The sequence below is a fragment of the Crocuta crocuta genome, unplaced genomic scaffold (genome assembly GCF_008692635.1).
Source record: "Crocuta crocuta isolate KB4526 unplaced genomic scaffold, BGI_CrCroc_1.0 scaffold158, whole genome shotgun sequence".
Classification (NCBI taxonomy): domain Eukaryota; kingdom Metazoa; phylum Chordata; class Mammalia; order Carnivora; family Hyaenidae; genus Crocuta; species Crocuta crocuta.
The window spans coordinates 2,753,740-2,770,118 of record NW_027532590.1 but is presented as its reverse complement, the minus strand read 5'-3'; the positions used below and the strand labels follow the sequence as shown (position 1 = coordinate 2,770,118).

At 39.5% G+C, this 16,379-nt stretch overlaps 1 protein-coding gene across 1 annotated transcript in view; it reads left to right on the top strand.

Moving 5' to 3' along the window:
- Positions 1-13,319, top strand: part of GALNTL6 (polypeptide N-acetylgalactosaminyltransferase like 6) — a 1,147,170-nt gene extending 1,133,851 nt beyond the window's left edge. The window contains exon 18 of the mRNA XM_077779662.1: positions 12,838-13,319. Within this exon, the coding sequence (XP_077635788.1) occupies positions 12,838-13,005 (168 nt within the window). The 3' untranslated portion in view covers positions 13,006-13,319. The remainder of the gene's footprint in view (positions 1-12,837) is intronic.
- Positions 13,320-16,379: the final 3,060 nt, after the last annotated feature.

Sequence of the window (16,379 nt, the reverse complement as noted above, 5' to 3'; positions counted from 1 at the left end):
CCACATTTTGGTCAACACTTGGCATTGCTTCTTTTTCTTTTCCTTTTTTCATTCTGTAGTTGTAGAGTGATATCACATGCTCGTTAGCTGTCTCGGATATCTTCTTTGTGATGAACCTGTTAAGTATTTTGACCATTTTTTAAAGATGGGTTGTTTGGCCTTTTCTAATAAATGTTTGGGAGGACATTTAAAATATATCTAGATACAAGTGCTTTGTTGGATACACATATTGTAAATATCTTATTCCAGCTGATGCCTTACCTTTTCTCTCTCATGGAATATCTTGACAAAGAGCTATTCTTTATCATTAGTGTTTTTTTAATCTTCTTTAGGAAATATTTGCCCACACCAAAGTCATGAAGATAGCCTTCTAAGTCATCTTTAGAAGATTTACCATTTAATCTTCTACCTTTTGGTATATAATTCCCTGAAACATTTTTATGTGTACAGTGTAATATGAGGTTGATTCCTTTTTCATATTTATATCGAACTGATCAATCATCATTTATTTAAAAGACCATTTTCTTTCCCACTACATGTAAATATCACTTTTTGTCAGAGTCAAGGGGCCTTCTATACATGGGTCTATCTATGAATCCTCAAGCTTTTACTATATAAGACTAAATAGTCTTAGCCATATAGAAAGTAACCAATGGAAATAAACTAACTTAATCTAATAAAAGGTATATCCAAAACCCCACAACAGCCATTTACTCTCAGTGGTGAGATGTTAAAGCTTTCCTCCAGAGATTGGGAATAAAATACAGTGTCTGCTATCTTCACTTCTATTCTACATTGTATAGGATAACCTACGCAGAATAATCAAGCAAGATAAAATATTAAAAGGTATGGGATTTGGAAAAGACCAAATAAAATGGTCAATTCACAGATGGCATAGTTGGATGTATGGAAATTCCAAAAGATTATACATTTAAACCATTAAAATTAATAAATACCTTTAGCATAGTCTGGGATACAAGGTAAATATAAGAAAAGCAAATGTCAGGGCGCCTGGGTGGCTCAGTCAGTTGAGCATCTGACTTCAGCTCAGGTCATGATCTCACAGTTTGTGAGTTCGAGCCCAACATCTGTGCAGACAACTCAGAGCCTGGAACCTGCTTCAGATTCTGTGTCTCCCTCTCTCTCTGCCCCTCCCCTGCTCATGCTCTGTTCTCTCTGCCTCTCAAAAATGAATAAACATTAAAACAATTTTTTAAAAGAAAAGCAGATGTCTATATGCCAGCAACAACAAAAAAATAGAAAATGAAATTTAAAAATAATTTCTTTTGATCACCATGAAAACCATCACGTGAGCAAAAACAAATCTCACACCAGACGTGAAAGACCTTTACACAGAGAGCTACAAAACATCACTAAGGAATGTAAAACTATATAGAGAGATTGTGTTTAAGGATAAGACTCAGTATTGTGAAGATAACAGTTCTCAAAAGGGTATATATATTTAGTGCAAAACCGATCCAAATCCTAGCAGGTTTATTTGTCTAAACTGATAAACTGATTCTGAAATTCATATGGAAATGAAAGGGCCAAGAATAGCCAATAAAATGTTGACCAAGGAAAAGAACAAATAGCAAACATGATGAACGCACCAGGTTCCGGGACAGTGTAAAGTACCCTTAAGGCAGTGGGTTCCTGGCACAAGGTAGGCCTGGCTGAGGCTCTAGAGAAGGGGAGGCCTCGGTATTGGTAGTTTTTGAAGGCTCCTGCAACACTCTTATGGGCAGCCAGATGGAGAATTCCTTTTCAAGGTCCAATATTCACCTACTTTCTTTACTTATTCCTCCCTCCTGCTTTACTTAAAATTTGCCCCCTTATTCATATTCCTATACCATTTTGTTTCTTCCTTTGTACCTATAATATTGTATTCTGCATAGTTAGTCCTCCTTTATAGATGTTACCTACCTGAGGGCAGGAACTTTTTCTTTCCTTTCCGTATGGCCTGCTTAATATCTAATATACAGAAGTTACTAGGTAGGCAGTTTTTTAATGGATTAAACAAACACTCGGCTCAATTATTGAAATGGTCTGGATAAAATCATTGTTGTGCTGGATAAAATGTAACAAATCTTCATGGAAGCAACCCAAACGTCCATTAATAGATGAAAAGATAAAGAAAATATATGATGTGTGTGTGTGTGCGTGTGTGTGTGTGTAATGGAATATTATTCAGCTGTTTAAAAAAAAAAAAAAGAAGGATGAGATCTTGCCATTTGCAACAGCATGGATGGCCTGGAGGGTATAATGCTAAGTGAAATCAGTCAGCCAGTGAAAGACAGATTTCTTATGTCACTTATATGTAGAATCTAAAAACCAAATGAACAAACAAATAAAAAGCAGAAACAAGCCCTTAAGTACAGAGAACAAATCGATGTTTGCCAGAAGGGAGAGGGCTAGGGAATTGGGAAAAAAGAATGAAGGGAAGTGAAACATACAGACTTCCAGTTATGGAATGAATAAGTCATGGGGATGAGTTACAACATAAGGAATACAGTCAATGGTATCGTAATAACGTTGTATGGTGACAGATGGTAGCTTTTCTGTGGTGAGCACAGCATAAGATATAGAATCATTGAATCACTATGTTGTAACCTGAAACCAATGTAACATTGTGTCAACTATACTTCAACTAAAAAGAAAAAAAGAAAAACAAGACAAAAATCCTTAACACATCTTTTTTGTCTCAGAACCACACACGCAGGCTCCCCAAAGACCTAAAGTGAAAGGTTTAAATTACTATTCTCAGTTGCTCCCTGGGGTGTTCTTATAGTTGAACTGCCATTAGAAAGGACTTAAAAATAACATCAAACAGGAAATACAGATAAGAAGTTTCCTTTCAGGCTAAATTGATAACATTGCAACAGTCACATTAGTTTACAAAGTGAGTGGGTGGAAGTCTTGGCATGTGCCTATATTTGACTATTTATTGTAACTTGTGATATATGCCAGGGCTTTGGCCTCTCAGCTCATAAAATCCTGCTGGTCCACAGAGATGCCAGATGGAAGGCCACAAGGTTCTTATTTTTAAAGCATTCTGGTTAGGTATTGATTTAGGATCAAAAATGAGAAAAATATATACAAAGAGTAATTAAAAGTCATGTAATTCAACTTTGGTTATGATATATGAAGCCCCACTACAAAATCCTAGACTTTATAGTCGTACTTAGGCAGTCACACACTCCCAGTTCAACTCATTCATTTCTAGACAGTCCTCTAAGTATTTAAAATTCTTCCCTCGGGGGTGCCCGGGTGGCTCAGTCGGTTAAGTGTCCAACTCCGGCTTGGGTCATGATCTCGTGTTTCATGAGTTTGAGCCCCATGCCGGGCTCTGTGCTGACAGCTCAGAGCCTGGAGCCTGCTTCGGATTCTCTCTCTCTCTCTCTCTCTCTCTCTCTCTCTCTCTCCCCCTCCCCTGCTTGCACTCTGTCTCTCTCTCTCTCCAAAAAATTAATAAACATTAAAAAAATCAAAAAGTTCTCTGGTTTTTGAAAGCACACCAATTAAGTTTAATCCATTTCGCTGAATACAGATCCCAAATATTTGAACAATGTTTGCCTGATATTTACTCTTTGCTTCTGATCCAATAGCCCAATTTCCTGCCACTATTCTTCATATGACTTAATTTGGATCTATCTCAGCTTCCTGGACACTCACTCCTAACACACTGCAAATAGTTCTAGAAACCATCATGATCCCCAAAACAGAACACAATAGTCTAGTCTAGGTGTGTTCTGACCAAAGAAAGTAGAATCTGTTTCTAGCCCTCTGTTATGAGCTTATAGCTCCCTTTTGTTATGAGCAATATATTTTTGTTAATTTAGGTTGAGTTTATTAATTTCCTACCTTGACTTTACATATTTAGCTTTTTAATAAATTTTCAGTAAAAAACTCAGTATTTTTCTCATTTTTCTACATAGATATATCTCTACAGTCTTATACCTGTATAATTCATCTTTTTGTACTTGTATAGCTATCCATTTGTGTCTACTAAATTCCATCTCACCAGATTTACCTCAACCTGGATTTTGATCTTTTGATCTAACCAATTAGCCATCAAACAATTTTTGTTCCATCCACGAATTAGATCTGCATGCATTCATGCCCTCATCTAAGTTGTGGATCCCAATATGCAAAGCCAAGAATTGAGCCTTATATCACAAATAGAGGTGACATTGATCCATTAATGAGCATTATCTGAATGACATTATTCAAACAGATACAAATTTACCTAATAGTTACTTTTCTTAGCCTGTATGTCTCCAGTTTGCCCAAAAGAAAACAAAGAGGAGCTTTTCAAACACCTTGCTGAAAGCAATATGCCTAATGTCTACCTCATACTCCTATTTCTAATAGGAGACTTAAGTCATTATAGCCAAAGAAGTTATGATCTTTGATTCAAATTAAGGATTCAACCAAGATGGAGGTTGACTCCCAGGAGGGAAATACATTCAGCACAGCCATGAAACTACCTTTTCAGTACTGTTTATCTTCCACTTCTGTTTTTATTTGTATGGCTTACCTGGTTGGCATAACCTTTTATCTTTTGCCATTTCTGGGTAACTTGGCAATATACCTGCCAGTTACCATTTTACCTAACAAACTTAACTACCATTTTCTCTTGTCTCAGAACAAGAGAGGCTCCCTTGCAGACAATCCCGGGCTCCAACATAAGGACAAAGCCTTCCTGAATTAAATGCCTGCCAACATGTAGACTAACAGCAAAGAATCTAGGTAATAAGAACATAAAACATTTAAGTTAGTATTTAAATTTAAATTAGCATATGCTAATGAGCAGGGGCGGAGGTAGAGCAGGACTGCTGGCTGCCTCAGGTAAGAGGGATGATGGAACATAACTTCAAGATCCAGAGCAGAGGCTCTGGGTCCTGTGGGATTGAAGGTTTGAGCTCTGGCTCCAGTGTGGGTCCTGGCTCTGGAGTCCTGGGAAACTCCCTTACTATGCACTTTTGTCTCCTCTTTTATAAAATGGGAATAATAATAATATCTATCTTAGAGCCCTGTTGTAATGATTAAACAGAATTTAAATGTACCAAAAACATGGTACTTTAGAGTTTAATTAGTGTTAGCTATTACAAACCATGCATTCAATAAACTGCCTCCTGATTTGATTTTAGCTCTCCAAGCAAGTGTACATATGGGAAAAATGGGCTAATTCGTTGTATTTCTATATTGTACATTTTTGTGCCATTTTAGTTATTTAGCTCTAGCTAGATATTAGAATGTACATGCCATGAGAGTGGAGATGTTTCTCTGCTTCCTTTCATATAGTACCTAAAACACTGGTTGGCATATAGTTGGTGCTTAATTAGTGTTTGTTGAATAAATAAAAAATGGGCCTAGCTTCCTGTTTGTCCACATTCACTTATTTCTTCAGATTGCTTATGTGGTTTAGACAGATAAAATGAGGAAGTCTGTGTAGAATACATATTACAACCAGATACATAGATTCCTTCTCAATAAATAGCAGCTATTATTATGTTCATATGATTCCCAGAAAGTTTACTGAGGGGAGATGAAGGGCTATGGGCAGATGGAAACAAGATATAGAGCAGATGGGTTTTCTCTACTCTTGGAGCTTTCAGTCTAGTGGGGAGACAGACAAAAATACATTAATTAATTAAGTTATAGGATAATATGAGAACACAAAACACGGGGCTCTACCCAGGTCAGAGAAGTAGGCCAGCCTCCTCTGACAAACTAACATTTAAATGGAGACCTAAAAGATGAGTAGGAATTAGGCAAGTGAAGGAAGTGACAGAGAAAAAGACCCTGGATATAGTATCAGCATATGCAAAGGCCCTGAGGTAGACAAGACCTTGGTTTTCTTAGAAAAACAGAGAGAAGCCAGTTGAAGGGTGTGAGCGTGAGGGAAAATGATGAACTATAGGAGCAGACATCTGGCCTGGGACAGGACTATAAAAGACCTTGTCGACCATGCTAAGAAATTAACTAAGAGACCAGGAAGGCTATGAGTGGTTTGAAGAGCAAGGACCTAATAAATCAGACTAGATTTTTAAATAATTCTGGCTCCTGTGGAGAATTGAGGATACACTCATATATATTGCTTCCCGATAGCCCAGAAAAGCCAGTGAGAAGAGTAGGTGGAAGGTTTGCTGTAGCTGGCTATGTTAGGGCACACACCAAGGGGCTCTGTCAGGACATTAAGAAGCATTATTTCCAATTGGCCAAATTAGCCACTGATGCAAGAAGACCGATTTTCTCCTCCTGTGAGGAATTCTAACTGTCAAAGAAAAAAATGGAAAAGGATAGACAATAAGATTGCTTTGTCCCTGTTATGCCTATCAACGTACTATTTGCATTCTTCTATTACATTTCCTGCCAACAGTAAAAATAGGCAGGAAAAAGCTGCCTAATTTATCTTTCTTCCAGAGCACAAAGGACATTCATATATCAACCTTTTTTCCCCACAACACTAAGAGGTGGGAAGGCAGATATTTTTATCTCTTATCTCATCCTACTCTCCTCTCTACACCATTCATTTTGTAGATGGAAAACCTAACTCACTGACAAACCAAGTGACCATCAAAGATTATTGTCAGGGATAAAACTAGGATTGAAAACTAGCCATATCCATATCAGACATCAAAGGCATTGGACAGGAAGGAGCTCTTTCTTATAAAAGCATTCTCTTTCGGGGCGCCTGGGTGGCTCAGTCAGTTGGGCATCTGACTTCGGCTCAGGTCATGATCTCATGGTTCATGGGTTCGGCCCCGCATCAGGCTCTGTGCTGACAGCCAGCTCAGAGCCTGGAGCCTGCTTCAGATTCTGTGTCTCCCTCTCTCTCTGGCCCTCCCCTGTTCATGCTCTCTCTCTCTCTCTCTCAGAAATAAAATTTTTAAAAAACATTAAAATTTTTTTTAAAAAGTGTTCTCTTTCAACGTATGGTACCCAGAAATGAATAGTCAGTAGAAGAGATCAACTCGGTTCTTCCCAAGCTATCCTCAGGTCCAGTCTATATCCACTATATCCACCTGCTTATTGGTCGTCTGAACCTGGGTGCTTCCTAACTGCCTCCAACTCCTTATATCTAAAACCAAAACCACTCTCTTCTCCTCCCCACCTGATCCTGTCCCTCTTTCTGCATTTCTTGCCTCAACATTGTTTTTCTTCCAATCATCCACTTCTTCTCCTACTTAGTCCTCACATTCCATTAATCAGAATGCTCTAGACATTTACTTCTCAAATAAATCATTTCTCCCAAACCACCCCCATTGCTTTCGGTTTTGCTTTTGCCACCTGAAATCTGGATGACTGCAGTAGCCTCGGACTATTCTCTCGTCAGAGTCCAGCACCTCCCTACCCCTACTCCACCCTCTCCTCTGCTACTACCCAAAATAGAGATTCATGGCTCCACTGTAACAAATCCTCCTTTGGCCAACTCCCCCAAACATTTGCATGAAAAATTAAGCATTAGCAATGTACCCCAGTCTCTGCATCATATCTCTTGGGTATAATCATCTGGAATTCACCAAATGACTTGCTGGTCCTCAGCACATAATCTAGCTCTTCATTACCTCTGACCTCATCTCACTCTAGTCCAGCCAACCCCGCCCCCTGCCCACCTGGCAGCTCCTCTAATCGACCATGGTGCATCCCTGCTTAGCACCTTTGCACTGGCTCTTCTCTCTGTCTGGAATTCTATTCCCTCAGATATTGGCATGGCTAATTTCCTCACCTTCTTCAAGACTACCCAAAGGTCACCTTCTCAATGAGGTGTCCTCTTGCTGTCCTATTTAGTTTGCACACTGGCTGTATATTNCTAGCATGTAGAGTCCAAGAGGCAAGGATTTTTGTCTTGCTAAGTTCATCGATATATCTTAGACACCTAAAGTAGTGCCTGATAAATAGTAGGTCCAAAATAAATTTTGGTTGAATAAATTGAATGCATAAATGCACATGCTATCACAGCTGTTTTCAAGTTCTTTTCTACGTCTGAATTACCCTAGTACATCTTATTCAACCTCATCTACAATCTCTCTGACACTTTCTTATTTCATACAATTCTTGTTTACCTATTGGTCTCCCCCACTTCTTAGGTCTGGAGATACATCTGAGGTTCTCTTTCGAAGCTTATCCCCTAATACATACCAGAAAACAAAAGACATTTAATAAATATTTCTTGAATGCTGACCTGAATAGTTGTTGTATTTCAGGCAAAGGGCTGAAACACATGAATCATACAAACTCTGATCATAATTACAAAGAAGGGCTCATCCTGGAGCCATATATCACCTTTGTTCCATAAATCCTTTTGTTTAAATCTTTTTATGTTTATTTCTTTTTGCGGGGGGGAGAGACAAAGCATGAGTGGGGGAGGTGCAGAGAGAGAGACACACACAGAATCTGAAGCAGGCTCCAGGCTCTGAGATGTCAGCACAGAGCCCATCATGGGGCTCAAACTCAAGAGCTATGAGATCACGATCTGAGCTGAAGTCAGACACTTAACTGACTAAGCCATCCAACCATCCCCAATAATCCTATTGTTTAAAATGGAAGGTACTGGTCCATCAATTTAGATAACTAGTTGAGGAAGGTGCTGATTTTTGCAAATTCTATTTTGCCAGGATTTCAGAAAATGCAATTTGGTCTTGAATAGCTGGTCTTGGACCAGATGGTTTGTACATTCTGATGTTTAGAATTGGGGATGTTCCCTGACTAAAAATAAATTAAGGGAAAATGCGGAGTGGAATCATTTATTGTATTTAGGACATTGTGCCAGCAATTTTACATATTTTAACTCATTTTATCCTTACAACAAACTTGCAAAGGATATAGTATTATCTATATTTTACAGATGAGGAAGCTGGGGTTCTGAGAATTAAGTACTGTCCAAGGTCATACAAGTACGTGGCATGACTAGAATTTGATCTCAATTTCCTGAAGGACAAAATCCCAGCCCTATACCCAGTATTAGGTTGCCTTCCACTACGTGGGAATTTTGTTCTCAGAATCATCTTTCCATACATTGTGAGCTCACAGACTTCTTTTATTGTCTTTGTATCTGTGGTGTTTTGTTCTTTACTACCTTGAACACAATGTGGGATGCTTTCTACAACTTACTCATTCCTTCAAAGTTCAGACCCTGTAGAAGCATGGAATCTAATTAAATTTAGTTCTGGCATACCACTGTCACACAGATGCCAGTCAAATCATAGGCCTGCTTTAGAGAGGTGTCCCTTTCAATGACCTACCTGAAAAGGTCCACCTACACCTTCCACAGCATGAGCTGAATAGCCGGAATTGGATAGTCTGACCTGATTTGATTATGAAGGGCAGTTCCATATCCTGGATCTGAGCTTTTTCATTTCCTGCTCAAGGGTTTCTAATTTTCCTAGGCGAAGACAAAACAGGAGGGGCACCTGGGTGGCTCAGTCGGGTAAGTGTCCAACTCTTGATTTCAGCTCAGGTCATGATCTCACGGTTTGTGAGTTCAAGCCTCACATCAGGCTCTGCACAGACAGCATAAAGCCAACTTGGGATTCTCTGTCTCCCTTTTTCTAAAAAATAAATATAAATAAACATTTTTTAAAAACATACTTTAAGAAAAAACAGGAAAAACAAGGGAGGAAGCAGGCAGGGAAGGTGGTTTGCTGTGTTACAGCTTGAACAGCCGGAACATATGCTGTGCTTCCCTGTCGGGACTGAACAAGGAACAGTCCAGTTAAAAGTACCCTTTAAAGGGGATTGTTTGGGAACAGCAGACTTGTCAAAGCACTCAGAAGTCTATTGCAAAGTAAAAAAATTATATTCAATTCTGTTACAACAATTTCTTGTCATGAGATGAAGGGTAGGGGAGCAAAGAGCTGTCATAGAACAAGAGACCATATTGACGAATGATTACTTGGTCCACTGACTTAATTCCAGCCACGACAACCGTCAGTAGAGGCATTTCATAATCCAAAAGCTTAGCCGAGTAGGAAGTATGAAGATGGCAACGTACTCAGCCCCCAAGGTCAAAAGTGGGAAAAGCATGGTCTGGAGAAGCTGACAGGCCTCCAGAAGCTTCGCCTCCAAGACCTATCATATGCTCCAAAGACAAGGGTGAACAGAGCTCAGTCTATAACCAGAGAATGATCAATCTATCAATCTACTCACTATTGTTGATAGTTTCTAGTTTGCTGCCCCGCCATTTGTCTCTGTCACCAGTGAACTTTGGAATAGAATGTTCATTCAATTTTGTGGCCAGGAGAGGCCTTACAGATTAATCTTATCTGCCCTCTCATTTTACTGCTGAAGCTTCTCGGCCATAGATGGATTGAGGGAATTCAACTTTTCAACTTTTATTTGAATATGAAGTACCATAACAGAAAATATATTCTGGATTTTTCAGGGCTGTGCTGAATTTGCACATCCTGTGTGATTGTCCTCACTCATACGCCTGTATCTGTCAGAGAATGCGTTCCAATTTGAGATTGGGAGACATACGATCACCTTACAGCTCAGCAAATGCTGTTCAGAAAATCTGGTTTGGCTTTTGCATCGAGCTGAAGTACACAAACTGGCAAAGGAAAGAGAATAGAAACGCATTCTACTCCTTTCTTTGCTCATTTTTTTTAGCTTTCATAGAAATGTGTGCTTTGGGGGAGAAACTGTGAGCCTCTAAAGCTCACAGTTGAGCATAGTTGTGAGCTCGAGCTATTGACAAAGGGAACAATAGAAGGAAACACAGATAAGTAAGGAAGAAAAAGTACATGTACGTGGAACAAAATGAATTAGAATTTAGTTGGTCACATAGAATGTTCAGGAACCTAACAGCTTAGGAATGCTCTTTGAAAAACTGATTTCAACACATGAGGCCCATGTAGCTAAACTGGTAGAAGTTAGGGGGCAGGAGACTGAGTGTGAGAGATGCCTAGAAGCAAGAGGGGGTCAGTGCACTGCAGCTAAGAGGAGGGGGCTCTAATCTTAAGCTTCACCGCAAGAAAGAAGGATGTGTGGGGTGAACTACAGAGCCGCCTCCCCCCTAGAATCTGCTCCCTCCCTCCACCCAGAGTAGGAAAGAGTTCTTCAGAGCCTCCCCTCTGGTCAAAAAGCGTGAGGTGAAGAAAATGGGTAGGACACTTCAGGAGCCTTCTTTGTGGAAGAAAAGTAGAATCTACCAATAAACTCGGGAAACTTAAGAAAACAGAAAAGTGAGCCTTTGTATTAGGCAGCAATCTTTGCACTAAATAGAAACAATCGCTAAATTGCAGGCACTGCCTTCTCCATTCTCCCCTAACACAGTGCCTAAGTGTGCAAACATCCGGATCCTAAAAGGACATTAAATATTTGTTGGAGTCTCAACAACCAGAAGCAGCCCACGAATATTGACACAGGTTGCCTGGGAAACTCTTTAACTCTAAAAGTATTGGGAGTCAAATATTCCTCAGCTAAAGAAAATAATCTGAACCTCTGGACATTTCCTAAAAACAGTATTTGATGATGACATTTAAACAGTGATTTGAGGACACTTTTATATGTTCTTGGCTTTTTTTTTTTTTTTTTTGCACAGACACTGTAAGAGACAAAATTTTTATTACTAGTTAAGGAAAGATCTTTTTCTCTTTGCATTAACTTCCTTTTCCCTACTTGAACAATAAAAAGAGGGGTAAGTTGGGTCTCCTGGTTGACTCACTTGGAAGAGCATGTGACTCTTTTTTTCTTTTAAACGTTTATTTACTTTTGTGAGAGAGACAGAGAGGATGAGTGGGGGAGGGCAGAGAGAGACACACAGAATCACAAGTAGGCTCCAGGCTCTGAGCTGTCCACATAGAGCCTGACGTGGGGCTTGAACTCATGAGATCATGACCTGAGCCAAAGTCAGACACTTAACCAACTGAGCCACCCAGTTGCCAGCGACTTTTGAGCTAGGGGTTGTGAGTTTGAATCCCATGCTGGGCATAGAGATTACTGTAAAAAAAAAATTAAAAAAAAAAAGAGTTGTGTCTTAGTAGAGCCTATTTAGATAGTGGGCTTGCTCATCACTTAAATTTTGCCTCCTAATAGTACCTTTCACTCACAGAGCTGTTATCTTTATCATATACTTAACAACTTTTTAAAAAAGAAGTGAAGGCTGCCTCTTCCCTTTTACAGAAAGCAATGAGAATTGCATCACTAGAAGAGCTGTGATGGCAGAACGGAGGGTTGGAGAAAATACTAAGCTCCAGAGCTAATAAATTTGAGTTTGTACATTGAGATTCTGCCTGTGCATCAGATATCTCCATCCCCCCATCTTCTGAAGAGGGCAACGGAGCACCTAGCTTGTTTGGTTCCTGTTTCTTTTGTATTTCTCTTTTCCATTAGAGGCTCAGTACAAAAGGAGGGGAAATTAAGACTCTCCTGGTCATGTGTGTATGTGTGTGTGCACTATTGTTGTTGTTTGCTATATGGACTAAATTACCATTTTTGTCTGTGTGCCTCTCCCCAAATAGCTAGATCATTAGCTACTCGACAAGCAACCTCATATACTTAGCATCTTTAAAACCCAAGCATGTAGCAAAATGCTTATTATAGAGTAGGGAATGGATGGATCACTTTTGAAAGGAATCAGTGAGGGAGTGAATTCTCTGTTTCTGATTGAACCTTCGTGGAGTCCCGACATACTGCCAGTAGAGGCTGGGAAACTGTTTTCCATGTAGCTATCCAACCTGCTATTGTTTAATTTGGGAGGTGGCTTATTTGTCACACTCTGGGTATACACTGAAATGTGAAGCAGGATATGTTGCTTCCTCTGTATATTTTGGGCTCTAACCATTCACCGTATATCATGTCAGTCCTTTCTTATCTTTCTGACCCCTCCAGGACAGAACATTATTCCATCCTGTGAGCAGCAGCTGTGTGGATTGCAACCCCGCAGAGAAGAAGATTTTCATGGCCAGATGTGATCCTCTATCTGAGACTCAGCAGTGGATTTTTGAACATCTTAATATGACTGTTTTAGAAAAATTTAACCACCATGCCAGCTCCTAGGAGAAGGAACGGAGGAAAGAACGAGTGATTACCTACGGATTATAAAAACTAAATTTTAGCCAGCATCTGGGTCGAAGGAGTCAGGAATAACATTTCCTAGATCCAGGAAGCCTGGTTTAAAGATCTGTAAATGACATGTCAAAGTAGGTTGTCCTGCAGAAATTCCTGCATCTGAAGAACTTGGCCGAGAACCTCACCAGCTGCATCTGAGAACTTGAGACTAGCAGTGCCCTTGCTGGCCAAGGGCAGAGATTATTTAAGGACTTTTCAAAACAACTGCTGAGTTAATAAATCCTAGCATTTCTCAGGTCAAATCCTGCAGTAGTGAGTAGCTATGAATGGATCCTATTAACCGGGTGGGAGGGGGGCGGAAATAAGAGTGCATGACTGCTCTGCAAAGCTGAGGATACCGCAGGTTTAGAACTAGCCACGCTTAAGGGGTGAGCTGTACTCTTTGGTGCCATTCTCTGACTAAGAATGGGTTAAGCAGGTTTAACCCTTCAAAGTGCTGCAGATGATTTTAGAGTGCTCATACCATTCTGTTCTCTTGTTTTCAAAGGAGGGTGCGCTATCTAATGGAAGATGTAAATTACATAATGAAACGAACTTCCAATGTTCACGTTCTTTCATTTACATTTGCCATTTTCCTTTTTAGAGCAGAGGTAACTTATTGTTCATAAAAGCTCATGCTCCACGATTCAGCTGAAGTTCTAATTCAGTGCCCTTGTATGAATCCCGTTTCGAAACAAAACAAAACAAAATCTATGCTACCAAGTTACTCCAAAGAGAAAGATTTCACAGAAGCAGCAAAACCATGCAAGGTTGAGGAGAGGTTTTCCCTAGGATATCTATTTTTACTTTTCTATTACTTTTAGAATTTTAAAAGTCTGATGTTTGTCCAGTCATAATTTTTATTAAGGGAGGAAATGGAGTGAGGTTGATGTAATTTGTTGAGGAGATTCTTAAATCCGAATAAATCTACGCTCCAAGTGATGTGCGAAAATGGCTTGGTTCCCTTCAATTCTGTGTGGTTGGTGCTGGGGACACAGAAGTGGTTTTATTTGTTTTGTTTCGGGGTTTTTTTTTTACTTGTTTGTTTTATACTGCTGATATTAATAATGTTTTTTGTTTCCCTTGGAAGCTCACAGAAGGAATTTCCATCAATAAAGTGCTTCTATCACCATTTTCTGTTAATGGGGCAATCCTTCAGGGGTGAAGAAAGGAATGATTACACAATTAATTGGAACATTTAATCCTTAAATTTTTTTTTTTTTACTTTTCAATAATTAAAGTTACGGGGGAAGAAACTACAGGGATCAAGATGCATCTCTAGATGAAAGAGTCATGTTTATTATACATTTCTCAAGTTTTTCCGAGTAGAAAATATTTTTATTTTGCTTTTGTAGTTTCCTTTTAACTTAGAATTTCTGTTAATAAAAATGTCTGTATTGTCTTGGATATAGAAGCGATGAATTTGAGAACTGGGAAGACTCATAGAATCCAACCCCTTCATTTTTTCCAGATGAATAGCAAAAGGCCAAAGAGGGGAGTCTTAATTCCAGGCTGGCAGATGGCTCTTCTGACCAGCATTTTCCCTCCTGTGCTGTGCTGCCTTCCCTCTGTTACCCAAGGTGTTTCCGGTTATGACTCTGTATTACTCTGATGTAACTTGAAATTTTTAGTCGTGCAATGAGACTGTATGCCTCCCTGGGGATGCTTATGAGAATAGCGTTCATGTCCAGAACCTTGACTACATGAAACATCTTGTAACTGTTCATCACTTTGTTCCCTCCTCAAAATCGAATCAAAATGTCCAGTTAAATTGCCCTGCTGATAGCTGAGGGAGAGTTATTTTGTCATCTTTACAGATCTTTCAAGCATTCTTTTGAAGAGCTATTCTTTTTAAAATGGCAGTCACTGAGATTTGGGGGTTAGGTCAAGAGATCTTGAAGCATTCAAGATGCAGAAGAGAGAAAATCAATAGGGAGGAATTAACCTGTGTGTGTTGAACAATTCCAGAGAGGGAGTGAAGATTTGTCTCAAGTGTTCAGAAAGCAATCTGGTTGTAGAATTAGATGAACCTATAAAAATTCACACTATGTCATTAAACACTTGACTGCTATTTACAGTTTTACCAAAGAGCCACCCCTGGGCTCTGCACCCTGGAAAGCCCAGATCTGCAATATGTCAGGATGCTCTCATCATTGGAAGCGAGCCATGACATATTTGGCACTATTTTCTGAGAAAGCCTGAATACCGCACCGTTTTCGTGTAACACCCAGGACCGACAAAGATTGGGTTCCTGATCCCAGAGGGGCTTGTTGTCTCTGGCATCTAATTTTCCCTTTGAGTAAAAGGATGTAATATAAAAAATTAAAACAGAAAAAAATTCAAGGGAAGCCTAAGACACTAAAGCCAAAATTAAAACTTCAAATTGCCAAGCAATTAAGTGTGTGCAAATGGGGAACATCCAAACAGAGTAAAATGAAGCCCAGAGAATCTACTTCTTAGCAGAAGGGCAGAACACTGCCAACAAGCACAGTTAAGGAGACATCCCAGTACCACCAAAGATTGGGACTCCACTTCCTTAAAATGCCACTATGGCTCTTGTGAAAAATAGAAAATTACATATGTTTGTATAATCACTTGGCAAAGGGGACTGAACAGTAATCAAGAAGATTCTCTTTCCTGGAAATAATATGATTTAGAAATTGAACCATAGAGTACTGACTTATTTTTGTATCAGAATGAGAAGGAAAATATTGTAGAGATAATCTGGCCTCAGAAATTGCTACTTCTCCATAATAAATGGTTTTGCCATTTATTTGCTGGAAGTTAGAAAATAGTTAATTTTTTAATGTTTATTTATTTTTGAAAGAGAGACAGAGTGTGAGCAGGGGAGGGGCAGAGAGGGAGAGAGACACAGAATCTGAAGCAGGCTCCAGGCTCTGAGCTGTCAGCACAGAGCCCAACGTGGGGCTCGAACTCACATACTGCAAGATCATGACCTGAGCTGAACTCAAACACTTAACCGACTGAGCCACCCATGTACCTCAGAAAATAGTTAATTCTTTAAAAAAAATTTTTTTTGAATGTTTTATTTTTGAGAGAGACAGAGCACAAGGAGGGAAAGGGAAGAGAGAGAGAGGGAGACACAGAATCGGAAGCAGGCTCCAGGCTCTGAGCTGTCAGCACAGAGCCCAATGCAGGGCTCAAACCCATGAACCATGAGATCATGACCTGAGCTGAAGTCTGACACTCAACTGACTGAGCCACCCAGGTGCTCCGAAAATAGTTAACTTTTTAAACTCTTATGTATTTACTGAGGAAAGGCTATGCTGAAAAGCAATTGTGAACTAATGCCGGGATTTCTA